General features: G+C 36.4%; 1 protein-coding gene across 1 annotated transcript in view; it reads right to left on the bottom strand.

The window, feature by feature from the left end:
- The window catches only part of LOC145786234 (uncharacterized), a 30,880-nt gene extending 30,629 nt beyond the window's left edge, over positions 1-251 (bottom strand). The window contains exon 1 of the mRNA XM_082597876.1: positions 74-251. Coding sequence (XP_082454002.1) covers positions 74-251 — 178 coding nt within the window. The remainder of the gene's footprint in view (positions 1-73) is intronic.
- Between the last annotated feature and the right edge of the window lie 22,107 nt (positions 252-22,358).

Below are 22,358 nucleotides of genomic sequence, written 5' to 3'. Positions count from 1 at the left end.
AAATATGACATTAATTATTATCATGTGCCGTCTCCGAGACGAAGGTTGGCTGGCCATTGCTTCCACACGTTACGTTCTTCATCTACTCTTTTTATTTTTCCGATGCTTGACAAATCAGACCACTGTTTTACATCATCTCCCCAAGTTCGTCCCATTCTTCTCTTGCATCTCTTTCTTTCCACCATACCTTCAATAACCAATTGCTGTAGCTGTGCTGCCGGTCCTCTCAAAATATGTCCCGCGAATTTCATCTTTTGTTTTACTAAATCGTTTGCCCATCTATCTTGCACTCCAATTCTTTTTCTAATTGCTTCGTTTGTAATGTGCTATATATTATAATTTTAATATTCTTCTGTAGCACCAGAGTTGAAAGGCATTAATTTTTTTTGTAAACTTTTTTGTTGTAGGTCCAACTTTCACTTCCATGAGACATAACTGATTTGATATAACAAGATACTAGTCTCAGTTTTAATTGCATATCCATATTTCTTCTAAAAAATTCCTTACGTCCCCAAAATGACGCTTTTGCTTGACCGATTACTCTGGTCAACAAATTTTTTTTTTCTTGCATAGGCTTTGAGAACTGATTTAGGGTAACTTTGGGGTGCTGAATCCGAATCTGACCTCAGATTTATCCTATCACGTCAGGTTTGTGAGATATGATAACAGCAAATTGCTACTTTTGTCAAAAGTGGAAGATTTGACGTTGCGTTTACCACCAACATAATGCAGTGCTATAACGAAAGGTTAGTGTTAGACAGGCCAAAACAGCTTAAATAAAGTTACTGGACAAGCATTGCCATAGGCCTGTTTAAATCTTTGTGGTTTCATGCAAAACATTGACGGAGGTGGAGGTCAGTTATACTTTTAGCCTCCCTTTTAGCTTGTTACTACTGCATGGTTAATAATGTTGCTTAGAAAACAAATTGGTATCAAAATTATAGTTGGTGGGTGTATTTCAGCTACTTATGTACTACATGGCGTGGATTTCTGGATATAGCACAATGTGTATGTGCAATAAACGCAACGTCAAATCTTCCACTTTTGACAAAAGTAACAATTTGCTGTTATCATATCTCACAAACCTGACGTGATAGGATAAATCTGAGGTCAGATTCGGATTCAGCACCCCAAAATTACCCTAAATCCATTGAAAAACTCCATGCAAGAAAAGTTGTGTTGACCAGTGCTATTCTTTTTATACATTGGTGCATCTTCCATCCTGTGTAATGATCCTAGGTATGCGTAGGTAGTGTGACTTGTTCCAATTGGTCTCCTTCTAGGTCTCCTTCTCGCTTGATTTTTATTTTGTTATATTCATTGATTTTATCTATCAACGTTGTCTTTATTTTCTTTAAATTTAGTTTCATTCCATACTTATTGCTGATTTCATTGATTTTGTCCATAATTTCCTAACATTAATGAGAAAGCAAAATAATTTAGGCAAAACGTTTCTTATTATAAGTAACTACCATTTTCACATTTCAGTGATGTGAAAACTGCCATTCACTAATCATTAGGGTGGGCCAAAATTGAGCGTTTTTCAAATTTATCTTTCAATCGCTTCAATAAATTAGTAAAAGTTGCCATTTTCTATATGGTTAACGATGGCAAAACAATTTTTTTGAATGAAAAAGTTTTTAGGGTCCCGCAAACGCCCCAAAGTGCTCCAATTTTGTTAAATTTCGCAAAAAAACGACTTAAAACGCCAATTAAACCATCTAAATTATCGCCAATTGTTCTTATACTTGACAAATATATGGAGCAACTTGATACACAACATGTAAAAAAAATTGATTAGCATGGCTCAAATACTTAGTGAGATATTCATGTTTAAAGTTTTAAAATTTTTAGCCACATGGTGGCGCTATAATTTTATATTTCCTTTAATAACTGGTGACACACTGAAGCCACCGACATATACAAGGTATCAATGGAAAGGTAATTAGCACGGCTAAACGATTGTGTATTGAACTTGGTCATGATAATGTTTGATGACCTAATTATGACGTAATATATTGGAAATTGAGTTCATATGAACGATTCATTTGCCTTTTACAGTATATCGAATTCTTAAAGTACAACTTTTAATTAGTGATATTTTCTTCCCAGTTTAAAGTAACATTTTCTTTTGGATGCAGGTGATCGGAAGTACGTGGTTTGTAATTATACACTTATACAGACAGTAAGTGATACTAATGCACAACACTATAAGTCAAGAAATCAGCCAAAATTTTTTTGGTTACTGGTTCAGATGCAGTAGCTGCAGATCGTTGGAATTTTCTAACTGCATCAATCACTTTATATGTTGCTTGTAGCTGCTTTTCATTTTTTGGCTTTGTAGGACCATGAAGAGATGTTGCCATGCCGAGTGCTCTTTCGGCACAATCATTTACCAGTGACAGATTCTTGACAACAGATATGGTATATTGATAGTCTGGTGATTCAGGCCATTTAAACGCTGACAGTTTTAGCAACTCTTCATTGAAATGTAGAAGATCAAAAAGTCTATATGTGTCGGCCCCAACAAAATCTTTCAATTGCTTATTGGAGAATGAAGAGCATTGTGGCATCTCCTGACTTTTTTGAAGAGGTTTTCCTTTGTATTTCACCAAAGCTGAGCGCATTGCTTCTTTGGTTGAGTTATCTACTGATGTATCGAAAAGAGCAAGACCTACCAGCCGTTCACTCAAGTACCAAGTGTGATCTTAAATCTTATCTAGAGCAGGTTGGACAATCTTTAAAAAATCATAGGGCAATATTCCTTTAGCACTGCAGATTTCCTCTAGTGCTTTGATGAAAGCCAAGTCATTTGAGGGAGCTTTGGAAGCAAACATGCATGTTAGCCACGCTTTGGCATAGTAAACGCTGTAGAATGTTGTCAAACTCCGGAGTCTATGTCATGGGAAAAATATGGCCTAAGCATTGCTAACTTCATAACGTAGAGAACTTTAGACATTCATCTTGCATGATGGTACCGTAGGCAGACGGTGCCCGCAGCTTAAATGGCATATATTTTCGTGGAAGAATACCACCAAGATACACGTAGCAAAGTTGGGCCATTTCTAAATAATCATGCCTTAACACTGTGTCATTTTCCAACTAACTTTTCAAAAATTGTTTAGCTTCTTCAATGTGGCGGAATAAAGTGCGTGAAAGTTTCTTCTTATCCAAGAGTTCGAGATTTTGTGTATCTGTATTAATATCATTCCAAGCAGAACACAGCTTCTTAAAAAGTGGTTCATAAGGTGATGTGGTCTTCTTCTTATCTCCAGTTGTAGACAATTTTCCGAGGACGGATTCACTTGCTGCACCACAAAGCAACTCGTAAACATGATCCCGGCAGCTAATTCGAACAGTGCATGGGATAAGGAAGTTTCCAAGTGTTTTACAATGCCAAATTTTACACCAGTATTAGCTGCGGTAGTGTCAAATAACTTACGCATGTGATTATTTTGTTTAGTTCTATGCCCTTTTCTATTAGCAGATTAAGAATTTTGGAGTGCTCTTCAGCTGCAGATCCATTTTTCACAGGTATTATTCCGAGTAATATCTCGTCTCCCTCAGAAGTGGTTGGTAGCTCGGCCACTCGCTCTTCCTTGTCAGCACAGTGAGTGAGAGCTTTGAATATTTTCCCGTCCCAGTGAAGTGTCAAAAAATCAGTAGCTGCAGCAAGTTCATTAGCTAAGAGATTTCTTTCTGCTTCAGTAGAAAATTTTATCTGCTTTCAGCGTAGGCGTACAGTATTTACAGAGAGAATTTTGTTATTAAGACTATTTTCTGCAGTCGCGGCACCTACCATTTCAAACACTTGCCTGTTCGACAAAGAATATTTGGCTGCCAGGCTGCAAACTTGGGGTGTAAGAACTTTCTTTTTCTTGGTTTCCGTTGTCTTGCTTGTTTTTGCCGACAAATACCCCACATAGGTTTGATCCAGATCTTCTCCACTTTCTTCTGTAGAAGTACTGGATTGCAACAAATCTTGCGGAAGTGGTGTATCTAAAGCATCTTTAAGTTTACGTCTTATACCTTGATCTTGTCTCGTTTTCTTTCTTTTCATTTTTATTTGCTCTTGAATATCTAAAGAACCCAAAGTGGCTTTTCGATTTTTACCCCGAATTGCTTAAGATAATTCCAGTCCTCCATTTTCTTATGGTTGGTAGACGTTCTCAAATCGTCTTCTACGCTGTTCTTAACAACCCATAGCGTCTTGCAGATCATCTAAAAATTTCTTTCTGTTTCTCTTTCTTTTCCTTCTCTGTGTTTGCATTTTTTCAAATATTTATACCGGTCTGTCAACTTCTTGACCATGTAAGTTATAGCATCTGTGGTTTTAAGACCGATTCCTGTTTTCTTCCACCATTGTTTAATATCTTCGACAACTAGAATTTTTGCTTCTCGTTTCGGGGAAGTACCTTTCGATTCTTCTTGCTTAATTGTGTGATAACCATGGAAGTGAAGCAACACTTCCTTCCCACATGGAGGATACTTTCCAATAAATCCAAGTCTATGGACACCAGCGTTGAGATTTAGCAAAGGTGATTCGTCAATTAACCATAGTTTTTTTTTTGAATACATTTTATTTGATTAATTGCAGAAAGGCAATTTTAAATAGTATGACGTCATAGTGACGTCATTAAATATTAGTTTGGCCAAGTTTAATACATGATCGCTTAGCCTTGCTAATTACCTTTCCATTGATACCTTGAATGTGTCGCTAGCTTCAGTGTGTCGCCAGTTACTAAAGTAAATATAAAACTACAGCGCCACCATGTGGTTAAAATTTTCAATATTCAAACATCTTCTCCACATGAATATCTCACAAGGTACTTGAGCCATATTCCTCAAATTTTTTTAATATGCTGCGCATCCAGTTGCTTCACACGTGTATCAAATATGAGGAAGATTGCTGGTAATTTAGAAGGTCTTATTGGCGTTTTATGTCGTTTTTTTGCGAAATTTGGCAAAACTGGAACACTTTGGGGCGTTTGCGGGACCCTTAAAAGTTTTTTAATCAAAAAAATTTTTTTACCATTGCTAATCATATAGAAAATGGCAACTTTTTCCAATTTATTGGAACGAAATTCCAAAGTCGGTTTTTTTGGCCCACCCTACTAATCATGCTTGTGTCCATGCTAAAGCATAACTTGTAACGTAAACCTTATAATTGGATGTTTGTACAAATATATAAGAGTGCTATATTCCATTTTGTCGGTTACTTGTTTAAAAAAAAAACATTAAAACTTCCAACGCATTATTGAATACGTTTACCATTACGTAAAATCTGGATTTAATAGTAGTCTAGTTATTATCTATTGAAAATTCTATTTATTGTTTATTTATTTTATTCCGAAACGTCTTTCACGCAACGTCAAAGCCATGATACGCCATAAAATCTGTGTTAAAGGGATACTAAAGGAAAAACCTGACTTGGCAATTTTCCACGTTCTTTGTGTTTAACATGCTACCATAAAACAATTTTCAATAAAATTTTGCCCCATTGCGGTCTGACCACCATTGCGCGCGTGATTTTTCCAGAGCTTTCAAAACGAGATTTGGCCTGAGCAGTGAAGCGTGCGACTGTACAGTTACGTCACTAAAGACTATAGCAATCAGCTAATCGCCCAATAATTGTTACTGCGGGCGATTTGACTGTAGGCTATGTATGTATGTACATCAAAACAACACATTTCAACATCAAAACATCAGACAGTTTGCTCAAAACATCAGATGTGGCAACGTGGCTTTTGTTATTGCTGTCTTTAGTGACGTATTCTCGAGCAGTGTTTGCACTTTTTGGTTATTTTGAAAAAAATGAAAATAAATGAAACATTGGACTTTGGGCCTTACCAGCTCCATTAAAAACAAATTTTTTTCGGTAATTTTTTTTTAAATGTATTCTTGAATGTTCAGTTTACTCATTTTAATGCTTAATTCCCGTTTGAAATTTTCATTTAGTATGCCTTTAAGAACACAAGAAGTAATGCTTTATTTTATTGAAATTTATTTTCAGTTAAGCAGTAAAAATTGTTCAAAAAAAAAATATAAGTGAAAAATTACCGTTTTTCTAGACGCAGGCTTATAGCTGAAAACGTTAGCATTTGTTGTTCCGTTTTGTATTAATGGTAAATGCGGCGTCGCAGTGCTGCCAAGTTCCGTTTGCATTTTGTTGAATGAGGGGTCATTTTTATTTTCTTAGATTGATAATAAAACAAAATATGTTTTCTCTTAAACCGAAGAAGAAAAGTTAAGGCTAGTACATAAGAATGACAGTATGGAAATTATCAACTTACTTGCAAAGCTTTGATGACAGCAGATGATAAGTATGAGACAACATACTAAATGAAAGGACAGCATGCTTCAAATGTTGATAAACAATCTTTGATGGTGATTCTGTACGTTGTTTTTATAATCTTTCTAATGTGTTTTCATTGAATCAATCTGCTTATTTTGTTACTGGTTTATCACAAGCTGGTGTCTGTAAAACATAATTTCATTTTTTTTATAAGTGTACCGCTGCCAATCTTGATTATATCTTTTCATAATCCTGTCCTTAAATCTTTCAGTTAGCTGTCATTTTTTAACAAAAGTCTTTATTTAGCGTTTCTACTTTACTTTTTAAATAATAGTGAAATGATTTTTTAGGTAGCCACTTTAACAAGTCGAAATTCTGCCACTAAACTTGACTAGAATGAAACCGCCAACCAATCATAAGCTACGGTTTAAGTGACGTAAAAAATGGCGAAAAAAAGATGATAGAAAGCAAATTAAGTGATGGATATTTTGTCAGCTGGTTGGCTTAGGGGTTAGGGCTAGAAAGTAGTCATTTCATTGACGCGTGTTCGATTCCCACCACTGCTATTGCTTTTTTTTTTCTATAATTATCAAATAAAGTTCAAAACAAGCATTAACTCTCTGGATGAGTCCTAGAAGGGTCACAATTGGACGGTAGCCTCTTATAACATGTTCTGATTGGTTGGCGGTTGCATTGTAGTCATTCGCAGTGGCAGAATTTCGACTTGTTAAAGTGGCTACCGATTTTTTACACTGTCCCTTGAGAACAATATTTATTTTGTTCATCTGTTCATTTGGTTCCTACACTCATTTTCGTTAGCAACGTCTACTTCCTGGGCAAATTTTGCGACTTGTGTTGTCGTAAAATCAGTTTGCTAAATGAAAGTAAACAAGCGAATTTTGTATTAAGTCAATATCAGTCGGTCAACAAAAGTGTCTGTGTTTCTTGCAAAGTAACGTTGATACAAGTTTAAGTACTTTTGATTCAATCTTTATATTGTGCTTCTTTTTAATTAATCGTTGTATCACATACAAGCTTTAGTAAACTGCTAATGAATTCGACCATGAAATACAAGATAGCTTTTACAAAGCAAACGTTTGCGTTTTTTGTTTCAATTTTGTTTTGATGGTTTTGTTTGTCACAATATCTCAACACTGGGTAGTCCATCTGTTTTGTGTTGGTCGCATTTATTTATCGAGTGCCGTGCATTGTGCAAGCAAATCTTATTATATGATAGTTTCCTTTGCTTTTTTCAATCATTGTGTATAAGTTGAGCAACATTACTGCCAGGGGCAAGTTGAGCAACATATTACGACCATATTACAGTTGCACAACTTGCGCCGTTATCAATTGCACAACTTGTCCTATTCACACTTTTTTTAAAGAACAAAACATTTCAAGAAAACTAACAAATGTACAAAAAAAATTTTACCTGCGAAAATACAACTACATCGCATGTCTACTGACCCCTGCTGCTAAAGTTTGACTAGTTTTATTGTGCAACCAAAAAATCAAAATTTCGTTTGCATCCGAGTTTAGATCCTAAGACCTAAACACCTTATATCGTTGATCAAGCCTAACCTGCCCAAAAAACTGATAACTGCAATTCACGTGCTTCAAAGGTATTATAGGTAAAATATAATAATGGCGTTAAAGATTCATTACGCTCTTTATTTCCTTTCAAAAGGTAACTTGCACAACTTGCCCCGTTGCACAACTTGCCCCGGTCTGCCCTACAGTAGTTTGTGTTGTACGTTTGCACATAAGTAATTTGTACTTACACATATTGTGCATGCGTGTATGTAAGTCATTCCCGCCAGCAATAGCTTATTTTTCTAACATTAAATAATTTTTGGATGAAGTTAAGATAGTTTGTAGCCAATCTGTGGTAGTCACATAAAATAATTTTCACGAAGCTTGAACCGCTTTCAGAGCAAATATTTCTTTTGCGCTACTAAATTGATTGTATTATTGCCCAGTTTATTTTAATATTAATAATCATACGTTTTTTTTTTCTAAAAAAGTATCTGCTTTGGTTGTGTAATATCATATTTATCAACGCAGTCTTTATTAACAATATACTTTGCATTATAACTATCAAATTATTTCAGTAGGACATAGCCCTAAGAAGGGCAGTAGACATTTATTTATTTCTAGAGCAGCGGACTATTAGTATTACTGTTTATCTTGTGAGACATCAATCAAAGGCTACACTTGAAAGGGCGCCATTCCACAATCGACGGCATATTGTTATACAAAAATCCAACATTCAGCAATTTATTTGTTGGCCTACATCCCGGTTACATTTAATGCTTCCTAAGCCTACAATTCTCGTCTTTACTTTCAACAATTTTACATGATTCAAATGACGTCAGTTATTCTGGTCATTTACTTTACATAAGCCTCAGTATTTGTACTGCTGTGATCGTAATAAGCGGAACTCGTGGTATGTATTTTGTATTTATTTGTATATGAGCAACTTGACCCTCACTACCATCTAAAAATAACCAGTAAGTTGATAAATTTTTTTACTAAACTGTTGCATAGCCGAGTGGTGAAAACCCTGGAACGGCAATCGAAAGAGCGCCGGTTCGACTCCACTCAAGAGCAAGCGGCTGAGCCTTTGGCAAGACACTTAAAGGCATGCCTGAAGGTGGACACGAAGATTGGCTTCCTTGCCTTCCCGTCCACTTAATCTAAATCTTCAACCATCGGGCGTAAACCTGGATACGACAAAAAAAACTAAAATGTTCTAAGTGAGTAGTTGGATTTCAAATAGGCTGATCTAATCTTCCCAAGAGCATTTTTATTTTCACAATTTTTCACCTTTTGCCATCACGATAACTTTTCTTACTAATATTTCTTGTTGCTAATGCGATTACTATTACTTTTTTCAAAAGTTTCTTTACAAGTTTCCATCTTTTAATATTTCTGAGAAACCTTTCGTATTAAACACACAAATGTTTTCTCTTTATACGATTTTAGACTTCGTTACACCGTGTACTTGCCAGACTTTTATCAATTTCGTATAGTTTCACATGATCGACTAATGCAATTCACCTTTTCACTTTTGAATAAAATCTTTCAGAAATAACTTTCAATCAATAAAAAAATACGAAATAGCAGGCTAAGAAGTCGTTTCACATAAATTGGTAGCAAACCTGTTTTCGCAGTCAACGTTATCCTGTGGAAAATTCATATTCTAATGCCCATGTATAGTACATGCAGTCATTATTTCAACATTGAGGTAATCGGTGAACACATATTTGACCTGACGTATATTGTTTGGAAGCACAACAGAACCTGGGCTATCTGTGTAGTTAATTACAATTTTTCGTTTAAGCTGCATTTCTCTTTTACTGCAAAAGACTTTCACTTTAAAGTGCCCCTGACAGGTTGGATCCAAGTATAATAACTTTTTTAAGCATTTCCTAGCGCAGAATTATGCTTAGCGAACTTTTTAATCTTAACCTCGTTGCTCGACTGGTTAGGGCGTAGTTTATATCAAACGACTGCTCCGCTGCGCCACCACAGGAAAAACTCCATATTTCACTGCTCTGGGACGACTTTGGTGGTGTGACGTCATCCTAAGTGGGCGTCGTTAGCGACAGATGAAACAAACGTTTTCTAAATGTAATTGGTGGATCACAGTTTGGTCGGAGTTGGTACAAGCGGTTGCTTTTTTTAAAGATTTATTGTTTTTGCAGTTAAAACTGTGCTGGATACGTTCCTACAAAACCTAAAATATACTTGAAGTGAAAAATGAAGAAATCGTACGAATCATCATTCATATTCACTATTCATAAATAAATAAAAGTTCTCTCTCTCTCATAATGTGCCTTCAGTTGGCCATTGAAATCCAGTGTAACGGTCATCTGGACTTGGAAAATTGTTTCGGATTCGCCAAACAATGCATGACGGCAGCACAATCCGATTGTTGCTTGCGAGAGCATCATCTTGTAGTATCCACTCCAATAGGCTACATACCTGCAGGCAACTATCCGATACTCCCTGCAAGGAAATAAAATCACTTCTTTTAGTGTGCATTCTTTAGCATTTAGGGTATTTTTAGCCTAATGTAGCATCCTTACTCGTTTGATAGGTCTCCGTTTTCTCCTTTCGTTTTATTGGTTTTTCTCCAGTTCTTCCTGCTCCTCATAAAAAAGTCCTCAAAACTGCAGGATGAAAGTGTGCCTCAAATTCAGTCAAATTTGTAACACAACTAGATGGGTCTTTCTTCAAAAGTTCTTTCGTCTGTGGCACTTCATGGCAACATACACATCCATTGGGTTGGGGCATAGACTCGCACTTGTGGCAAACGAACCATCTAGAGTGCTAGTTGTGGCAAACGCACCACCATAACAAAATCCTCATGAGTGAAGTGAAGAGAACATATACGACTAGTTTTGTATGGTCCATCCCACTTTGGAACCCTTGAAGAAAACTTTGACCATTTTCTTCTCAGCGCTTTGTTTTGTGGGAAAGCGTGAAAAGATAGCACACGGTCTTGATCACTGACAGTCACACTGTAACATAAACAGCAATTTGTAGGCATTGCCTCAACCATAAATTAAGGGTAACTTACTGTTTGTGAGATACTGTTGTTACACTGCAAATGGCTATAGCCAGATTAGGACAAATAAAAAATTATCAAAATTGTAGCCCTACGAAACTACAATTTCAATTGAATTGAGATGCCGTATGACAAAAATAAACTCCACCTATTTGATCTAAACCTGATAGTAATAACAAGTTTACTTTTTTATTTCGTTAATTCTTATTTTGCACATGCTTTAGACCAACAGAGCCCCACACATTTACGTTTTGCAGTAGTCGTTCTAGGCTATACCTTACCCAGTCACCACAGATGCATCCTTCCCACTTATGGTGACGTCACAGCGGTGTTGCCGTTTTTATTTTCGCAATTGAAGAATTGCCAGATTCGCCGAAAGTCAACGAAAGTTTGCAAGCGTGTAACTTAGTAGCCTGTTGGTATTTTTTACAATTTTCTGGTCAGGTAATTTTCTGGTCAAGTAAGTGATCTTTTTGGTATCTTAGTTAAATTTAGCGAATATATTTACCTGTCAGAGGCATTTTAAGTTACTTATTACAAAGAGTGCGAGATGTCACAAAATGGAAATGGGACTGTTGTTATAAAAAAGTTTAACATTGCTTTTTTCATAATTTACAAATTGTCCCCTTCAAAGTTGTACCTTACCAAGTTAATGCACTTTTGCATTCGATCCTGCCATCCTTGAAAACACTTGGAAAACTGCTCCTCGTTCAGATTTTTCAGATCACTCGTCAGTGAGACCGTGATTTGTTTTGGAGATGAGAAATGATTTCCTTTCAGAATAATTTTTAATTTGGGAAAAAAGCCAAAAGTCGCCAGGCGCCAGATTTCGGGAATATGGAAGGTGGTCAAAGGATATCATTTGTTTTGCCATAGTTTTGTAGTTTACTCTTAAGCCTAGTTATACACGGTAATATGCAAAAAAAAAGCTTCAACTGCATAATATTCTACCCATTTGCATGTTTCCTCAAACCAGTTTCGAAACATCATGTCCTTTTGCAATATCAATAACCTCTGGACTGCTACAGCGGAGTGGCAGTTCAGAAGTGACTGCTAGACCAGAAGTTACAAGGGCTGCCAGTCGCGTCGACATGCAATACAAAATCAAACTTTTTGGAACTAAGTTAAATTAACTGTTTGTTCTGTTCAATTAAATTAATCAATGCTTAAAGCTGTCACTGTGACATTTTGAAGGATTAGAAATTTCATTATTAAAAAAAATTAAGAAATATTTGGCAAACTTGGTCACTTCTGAACTGCAGTCACTTCTGGACCGCTACACCGGGTTCCATGGACATTCATTGCATCGGGCGTGACGAGTGCGACCACAATGGAATGATTGAGTGGTATTTTAAAGTATTCGAGACTTGTGCTACACGACAGTTGTGATGATATTTTTACGTCAGAAATAATATGGCATTGGAAATAACTGATGCAGTCAAAAGAATACGTACAATTGAACATAACGTAGCAAGAAGTTTCTTCAATGTTTATATTAAACAGGTTTCAGCACACCCAGCTACAGTCTTGTCTCTTCATTTCGTTGCTCTTCATGTTATCAAGAAGGTTTTATCAGATGTCTGTATTTTCGTAGATTGGGTTTAAATGGCGAAAAGTTTCATATCTTGTCGAGTTCTCGTAGAGAAGATCTTCATTTTCGTCAATTAAGTCGCTTGAGCTGTTGATAACTTCCAGAACCATTTTGTGAAGTAAGATGTATTGCTTCTGTAGAAAGAAAGTTTGCTGAAAAGGATGTGTAAAACTTATCTATAAAGTTTTCAGGTGCAAAAGTTTTCTGTAGGTTTTACACCGCTCAAAGGGCATGTAACAACGACTGTTTATGGAATCACGGTGTTAGTGTATTTATTGTACATGAAAAATGGCTGCACTGATACAAACCAACCACAAAATTTTGCAACAGTGTTGTAGATTTGTCAAGAACATTTTTCAAAAAGCAATTTTAATTTCTTTCATGACCTGTGCATTTACAAGTCTTTGTAAAACAGAATTATGCATAACAATGGTACAATATTTAAAACTGATGCTTCCTTATCTGCTAATAGGATACCGGGTAGGCTATCAATCATAGTCTCCGTGCTTCCAATACAACAGTATTTTGATGAAAGGGTGAGCAAACAAAATTAGACATTTTAATAAAATTAATGGCAGAATGTGTGTTATCAGACAGATGTACAGATCAATATTAATAGAGTTTCTATTATTGATTTTTTGTTTTTGACATTGCTAATGTGTTTGAAATAAATTTCTTTCTTGACTTTTCAGTTTCTATTGACTGGAATAAATGTATTTGCGTTGGGCTAAAATGCTTCAAAAGATGACATGACATATTTGACTAGCCTATATCAGACTTATAGTGCATTCGTAGGCTATGTCAATACCTGCTTCTTGGGTTATCATTATTTCTTGTAAATCTACTGCATTGGAATGTTTTCAACTAAAGATAAGTTAAGATTGTAATACATTGTTTTGAACAAACATTTTAAACAAAGGTTTCAAGTAAACAAACCTCTGTTTGGACCATATGCATTCGCTGCATCCTCATGTGATGGACTATTTCGAAGATATCGACAGAAAAATTGTCTTGCAAATGCTGAAGTAGGCGATCCATTGCTATGAATGTTCCCGTGCGTTCAACTTCAGCACTGTGAGAAAAAAAAAAAAATAATAATTGACAAAAATTGTTTTATTGTGCAGCACAAAGCAGTGCTGGTGTTAGGGTATTGCGGGCCCTGTGCGGAATATGTTTTGCGGGCCCCAAGGACAATGATCCAATTCAGTAACGTATTTAGAAATGGGAGGGGGTGTTGACGGCGTACCCTAACCCCCTAACCCCCAGAAAATTTTGAAAAACTACTTTGAATTTGGTGCATTCTGAGAGCATGTTCAACAAAAATTTGGGTGTGAATATTACTGTAAAATGGTGTTGTCCGGTGGCATAGCAAAAGGATAATGTTTTCTTGGGCATTTTTCGGAAATAAAGCTAAGTCTCTATGTTTTCTTGTTGCTAATTCCTAGCTGAGATATTTGAATGTTTGGTATTGGCAAAACTCGCTCTTTTAATGTAGTTTCGTTTGAAATTATGCAAACATTGTTTTAGAGACATAGGTTGATCGCTTTTTTGCCAGATTAGGCTATTACAGTTTTATTATTGATTAATTTGTCCTTGATTGATCAAAAAACGATCTTTTTCCGGTAAGCCACTAACTTTTATGCTTTAAAGTTCACCCAAAGTTTAGAAAATGTAAATATACGTCATACATCTCGATGAGTGTCAGACAAAAAGCTTTAAGACAGTGAACTTACTTCATTTCTGATATATTCAAGTTTTGTATAATGAACCACTGTAATCAGCTATATATAAAAGGTCAGTGCAATTTTTCACAGCTGTGGATATTGCAGTGTTTCCATGGACTGTACGAGTTAGCTGCAGACTACTATGGATACTAAACAGTTGTAGAGCATTATAGATCCTATACCATACTAATTTAGTGTTGATTAGAAAGCACAAAACACTGAAAGCATAATTTTCAATATCGTGACATTACCCGCGTTCCAAGGGGAGGAGGGGGTATAACTCCCAAACCCCCACTTGGCTATACGCTATTGATCCAATTTCATTTAAGAAAATCGGTTTACTTTTACTTGATTACATAAATATGCACACAAAGCATGAATGAAAATACATCAAAATCACAATGCTCAACTTTCAAGAAATGTGTGCATATTGTTTTATGGCAGGGGTCGGCAAACTGCGGCCCGCGGGCCAAATGCGGCCCGCGGACAAACTTTTTGCGGCCCACGAACGATCTTACTTTTAGTGCATAAACTAAAGTTTCATCATTATCTACGCGTGAATTTATTTTATATCATAACAAAAAGCCCTTTAACATGTGTCCCGACATTACTCGGTAACTCCCATGTACGCTACAAAATCTTTTGCGAGGTTAGATGGCTAAGTCGCAGTGCTATGTTACAACGGTTTTATGATTTGCAAAACGAAGTAGTGACTTTCTTGATACGGTACAAAAGAATGCAGGTTTCGGCATTGATGAACTTATAGTGATCCTGATTGGTTAACAGATTTAGCCTTTCTCACTGATTTCACTTCTCATATGAACAAGCTAAACTTACAACTACAAGGATAGAAGCAGTTTATTAATCAGATGTATGATCATATTACTGCCTTCGTAAACAAGCTACGTCTTTGGAAAACTCAACTAATCAATTCCAACTTTGCTCATTTTCCTAATTTGCGCCGTTTAAACCTTCCAACCCTGATAAGTACATATCACTTATCGTTTCCACTAAAACTAACTTTGAATTTCGATTTTGCGATTTCAAAATCAAAAAAACAGATTCGATTTATTTGCCATTCCATTTTCAATGGATGTCAATACTGTGCCACCTGAGATGCAAATGGAAATAATTGAACTTCAATCATCCAACATATTGAAGGCCAAATACGATTCAGTTCCAATTGCCAACATTTATAAAGAATGTGTCCAGAAATCCACCTATCCTCATCTGTATGACAATGCAAAACGTGTAATGTGCATGTTTGGAAGCACATATTGCTGTGAGCAGCTTTTTTCGAAAATGAATTACGCAAAAAATAAACTTCGCACTCGCCTGTCAGATCGTCATTTGAATGACGTATTGCAAATATCATCAACAAAGTTGCCAGTTGATTTAAACACCTTGGCCGTCACACAGAAACAACATCATCCTTCTCACATTGATAAATGATAAGTAAATAAAAACAATGCATTGCGTTTTAATACGTGTTTGATAATAAATATGAAACGGCAACAAAAACGTCTCATTGTGCAATAGACACAGGAATAGGAGTTGTAGGTGCACCATGATTTTAAGGATAATGTGGCGATTGTTTATAGGTTGAAATTTATGCGGCCCGCACGTTACCGGAAGTTTGTAAATTTGGCCCAGTAGTACAGAAAGTTTGCTGACCCCTGTTTTATGGGAATATTTAAGCATGAAATATAACAATGCAAAAGAAACAAACCCAACCAAATGCACCTGTGCAGCAACCAGCAAGGACTCCTTATTAAGCTTAAATTGGTCGGAATCCATCTGAACTCAGAAGTAGGTAGATTGAAGTTGTATGAAATGCTTGCAAAATGTCCAGCAGGTTCACTTTAGAAAAAGTTTTTACTAAAACTGCTGGCTGCCAAACTCAAAGTAACCCTGCAACTGAAGATGGGCAATATTCTCTGTCAGAGAGTTTCTATACAGTGGCAAAGCAGCATTTAATTAAATTGTTTGCCTCACTCTCGCAAATGCAAGTTAAAACATAATCAAGCAGGCTAGAAATGGATTTGTACGGCAACAAGGGGAAATTTTAAAGACGAGTGAAGATGTTATTATTGAAGACATCATGCATCAAGTACGTAAATTATGCAACCATGCATCTTAATACTTTGCGGTGAAATACCTCATGTTATGCAAACATATTCAAAAATAAATACAGCTACTCAATCCAAGGAAAAAAGCACATTGAGATGTATATCTCAATAAGTGAAATATGAAGTATATAACATAATAAAAAAAATAAAAAAAAAACCACTGCACTTGTTATTTGCATGCCGCATCTAGTAGCTCAGAGTAAAGACATGTTGTAAAACAATTTCAAGATTATGGTATAGTGCACACTAAGCATGCCATGTAGTTCATTAGGGCTATATAGTGAATGATGTAAAATACATGCAAAAATGCTATGGCCAGGGCCGTTTGAGAAAATATTTATCTGGGATTTCTTATCATCAACACTAAATTTAACTGAATAGACATTTTGTACGCACACTAGCTTTTCGAGCGAAGACTTGGCGTTTAGGTCATTTGGGTAAAAATTAGCCAGCACATCACATTTAGAGGAAATCGAGCATTTCTGCTATTGATCTAACATCATTGCAAGCAGCTGGAGTTTGAATAAGGCAAAGCTGACCTCTGACTTTAGTGGAATTAATCTGTTACCACCAGTAGTGACATCATTTAAGATGTTGTCAAAGAAGTAGATTCACTGGTGTCATTACTGCATTTACTGCAACTAGTATATTTTAAAAACTTAGAACTTGAAGAATGCTTTGTATAACTGCTCAACAACTCTTTTTTTAAATCCTTTTTTTCTTTGCTCCACTTTTACAATGATTAGGTATAGCTAATGGATAAATCACTAATGGTACTCTATTATCGAGTTGAACAACCTTTGCTGGTACAAAAATTACATTGGTATATCATCAATCAATCACAGGATTATATTACTATTCAGTGAAAAAAATCCAAGCAATGAATAAGTGTACAATGTAGCCTACTGCACAAACTGTATCTACGGTAGTTACTGTCAAGAAGTGAAATTTATTGCATTTTATTAATATTTTTCAGATTCCTGATGAGGGCTTAGGTTAAGCCGAAAACGTTTGAATGTTAAACTATTTTGTAAATATGTAAAATATATACTGTTGTAATGCTCAACCCTGTGGTATTGTTGTGTCTTGCCTGTCTTTGGTATAAAAAAGCAAACTCTCTCCCGAAACTATATCATCTAGAAAGAGTTCCTAATTTTGAGAATTCTGCACTTTTCCAAAATTTTAAGGACGAGACAATGTTGTTGCAGTGTAGACAAAGTCCAACCTTCCATCAGTCAGCACCAATGAAATAACAGCAATATCAATTACTTTGCAATGGATGGAGGTTACCAACGAAGGTTTAGCTTCGATAACTTACTGAGCCAGTTGGGCACCAACTGATCGGACACCAGGTTTTGAGGACAACATTGATAGACTCTCAACAACTATATTGATAACTTACAATCGAGCACACGGTATAATTTCACAGGTCAAGCAAAAAACGATGCTGGTCTTGTCGAGGCATCAGATACTGAAACATCTTTGACTTGTGAGGGTTGTTCAATACAACATCTTAACAACACAAGTGGGAGCTGGTATACAAGCCCCCCCCCCCCCCCCTTGGTAACTCATGACAAAGACAGGATTCGACCAAACATATAGGGTGAAACTACTTTACCTTTGCTACACTGTTCAGTGTTCACACACTTCAATCCACATGTTTTGGTCAATTCCTCTTTGTCATGAGTTACCAGGGGGGGGACTTGTATACCATCTCCCACAAATGTAATTACAGACTTTTTGAATTGTGTTTCAAAGCGAATAATAATAATTGAAGGTGTATTTCATCAGTATAATTTTTAGTTTGATCCACTTGACAACTATAATGAAACACATCAACAAATCAAGAATTATTATCACTTCGCAACAGCAATTGCAATTACAGTACATTATTTATGATCAAACATTACAATTATCCACATTTCAAAGCATAGCAAGTTTTCTACCTCAAAGTAGGCACGGTGCTTTGTAATTAGAAATAACAAGTCCGAAGACAAAGAAGCCATAGTAGTCTGAGCGTAAAACGTATTGACCTGGAATAAATTGCGACTTTAACAAATTAGGTATCGTTGGAAAGCTTAACTCCTCTAGATTAAGATTTTTACTCTCCTCCAATCAGAGACCCTTGGCAAAAAAAGTTATGGCCGTTTTTGAAGCAGCACCTTGCGCCGCTAGTGGCGAAACTGTATTTTTCCTTTTGCACAAGTTTTTAGGCTCATTTTTAACTTTTTTCTCTATGTGTATAAGAAAGAGACAACTCACATTTGATAAAATATTATTTACATTTAAATGACGTCACTCTGACGTCATCAAATTAAAATTGCTTACCTATTACTCTCAGCCCATTGATAATTGCAGATCCAATACATTTGTTCTAAAAAATCGTTTTTAGACATAAAGGAGCTTCACATAATGATTCAAGGGGGCATTTTCACCCCAGGTCCGGTTTAATGACGAAACTAAACGCTACAAGTGGCGAGAGTATATTATGGGCATTATACAAAAAATGCGAAAATTTTTAAAACTTTACTTCAATAATTATGCCGTGGAGTGTTTTTGTTTTATTACCTTTATCCTGCATTGCGGGAAAGCGGACTTGAGCGCTATGCATCGGTGTACGCCTTCCGACGTACACTTGACCCACGCTGCAGCCGACTGCAAGGTCTGTTTCCGGTTGTCTACTCTACTCATGACTTAAATTTGATACTACTCGAAATCGATCACTGGGTAGAGGCAATTATCGTAAAGTTTCTTGCCCAGAGAAACAACAGCAAGTGCGGGTGGCTGGAGTCGAACATGCAGGCTCTCGACTGCGAGCCCAACGCGCTAACCACTCGGCCACTGCCCAAGGCGTGTAACTATTGTTCTTGTCGACGGTGAAAATTCGACTCACACTGCTAGTGGATATGCCATGTCTGAGAAGTACAGCTAAACTATCCAGTGGAATCTTTCGGGTAGCCCAAATTTGGGCAATAGGCTACACAAAAATAATATTTATTTGCATCAGACAAAGCTGTCAATATACAAAACAAAGAAATAATACACAAACTGCAAATGCACAAAATCTCACTAAATGGGCTATCTAATGTTACAAGTTTACAGACAATGGTACGGTAGTGTTGCAAGTTAGAAGAACTGAAAGTATTCAGAACGATAAAAACAATCAGATGACATGGCAGCCATCAAAACTAGATATCAGCATACATAGAATTATTATAATGAAAACGATAATTTGATATACGATGGCAATCGGACCTCATCAGGGAGGCAACAATAGCGTTAGACGATACTTCGCATCTTCCAACAAAAGAAAAAACATATTTCCGAAGTAATGCATCAAATGTTATAATGTTGCACAAGACTTGATGTTCACGTCCGCTATAATGTTTAGGCAAATTGTGTATAATTCTAAATGCATTATTGAAGGCAACACGCAGGCGATTAATGTTACGTTGATGATAATTCCCATAGATGACATGCATACATTGGAGTACAATATGAACGGAATAGAACATTTTTAATATCACTGGAGCACTTGTAAAATTTTGATTTTAATTTGTTGGCAGAACAGATCATTTATTGAAACATGATCAAAATGTCGCAATCCTCAGGGCAGTCTTCTTGTACACAACTGAGATTGCAACAAGTTTCCCCACGACACTCTCCACATGCTGTTACGCACTTTAAGCCATGTTTTCTGCAGCTGCAAGACATTGTACCACATTGATTTTTTGTTAGATGATTATAGCGCAATTTGCTGTAATATTTTGAAGTTACCGACAATAAACAATTCTTGAAAAATATCTTCAAGTGGTATAATCTATAGAGCGAAGACGCTTTTATACTAAATGATTACCGGTATTGTGTTACAATACCATTAGGCTACGCACTATTATTTCACCTGCAAATGTACTCTGAAGGAATGAAAACGAATTGCAGCTTCGGTGGGTGGCAATCTATCAGGATGAACAGTGGAAGCTGTTGCAACCATTTGCATGTACTAATTGTACTTGACGTACAGTAGTTGGCCAAGTGAATCGGCAGGTTTTGCACTAAAGCTTGATGGATCAACAAAATATAGTATTACTATCGGTGAATCTCATTCAGACTGGTAAGCTACTCAGCAACATTTTCATTTCTTCTTATTTAATTAACTGTGCACCAATACAGTCCCAGTAACTAACCTTTTCAATAACAAATCTCTTCCAGCATCAGCTATTTGCTCACGTGTAGAATCTAATCTCCCAAATACATCAGCAGATTGTTGAAATTCTTCCTTCTTCAAGTAATTGAAAATCTTTAGCTTTCCTAAGCAACAAGACAGATGACATAATTAATCATTGTCACCGAATAATGTGTGCATACACTCCATACATTGGCATTCCAAATAAAAGTATTACAATATTAGAATAATATTGAGTGGATTTGGTAATGACTACCATCTGAATTCTTGCATATCTTTTAAAAGCTGATCAGAAAATGGTAAAAATGTACTTTCAGACAAGCATGGTAAGCAGTTCAGGAATATATAAAACACTGTAACAAATACTATATATAAAACACTGAAAGCAAGATTAAAATGTACTGCTACCAAAGCTGATTAATTATATTGGTACCTTGTTGATATATTGCAGAAGTTGTATCACATCCACTCCAAGCATGAGCAAACAGCAAGTAATTTTTGACACACCTCATGCACCTTACAACTACTTTCGCTCTCTTCTTTTTCTGTTAGATATTGATAAAGATGACTGTCACCAATGTTTTGTGCATAGCTGATTAATGTCTTCAGTCCACCTCGTTTCACTTCTTGTAGCTTCGATAAATTACGAGATTGGCATTTGATGCATAAACTTTCATTATAAAAAGCTTGATTCTTCTTCTTCTTCTCTCGTATTGTCGCTATATGTCAGGGCATCCGTTGGTTAGCCACTGCCTGGTGTCGTCATCGATGGAAATTAGGCCTTCCATACCATGGGGTGGTCTATATAGCCGACAATCCTTGATAATGTGGGCTGCCGTCTGCATTTCGCCACACTCACAAGCAGCACTCTCTGCCAAGCCCCAGCGCAACATGTCTGCACCATAGCGTCCAACACCAGTGAGAAAACGGTTACGCCTTGATGAGGCAAGTCTAGAGAGGCCATGTCCCAGCTGGTTTTCGGACGGGGATCTGAATACTTGGCGAAGTGGGTACGTGCTGCTTAACCATTGTTCACACCATGCCGCATGGCACCACTGTTTTCTAGGGCTTCCACCAGAGGCTGCCAGAAAGGTCTTGTGCAGCGCGTACAAAAGCTTGATTGTTGTTGATTCTGATTTTCCATTATTCAATGATTCTGATTCTGATTTTCCATTATTCAATTATCTCCATAACATCTGAAAACTAGTCTATCAATTCTAACTGTTTAATAAACTAAGCTATACAACTTAGAAATCATTACCGGTATTTCATAAAAATCTTTAAAGCTGTAAAGAGAGAAAACTAACATCAGACCTGGGAAAAAAATGGCCACACAGAACATTTGCTCTTTCAAACTTAATCTATATCTGAATATGTTATTGCATGGATATCACTAGAAGCTACCAGGTCTCAATAAACACCCTTCCTTTGTCAGTTTGTGCACCAGTGCACTGGTAACAGTGGCCTACTACTACTACCATACTGCATTCATTGGTACAAATACTTCACACCTGCATGCAATGCCATTTAAAATCCAAGATGTTAAATGAAAGAGAACTCAACTAAAAAAACAACAGAAAACTCAAAAATGTAACATAAGCTAGAGATGATAAGACATGCTGCATGTAAAGAACATTTAGACCTGTTTCCTTTAACTTTCATCATAGCCCGGCATACCGTACTGTACACAATTATAGGCCTAGTGTACCTGTGTATCGCCTGCTGCCCGTTACCGTATCTAACGTTTTGACTTCTGTTGCAAACCAAATTAAATGAATAACCTGACACAACTTACGGTACCGATGATGATGATCTGTTTCTGCTGAAAACATAGCTAGATTAGCTGCGCCACTAGCGGCGCAA

The sequence above is a fragment of the Aplidium turbinatum genome, chromosome 17, assembly GCF_918807975.1.
Source record: "Aplidium turbinatum chromosome 17, kaAplTurb1.1, whole genome shotgun sequence".
In the NCBI taxonomy this organism is placed as follows: Eukaryota; Metazoa; Chordata; class Ascidiacea; order Aplousobranchia; family Polyclinidae; genus Aplidium; species Aplidium turbinatum.
The sequence above is the reverse complement of the archived record's forward strand: the minus strand, read 5'-3'. Positions and strand labels throughout refer to the sequence as shown.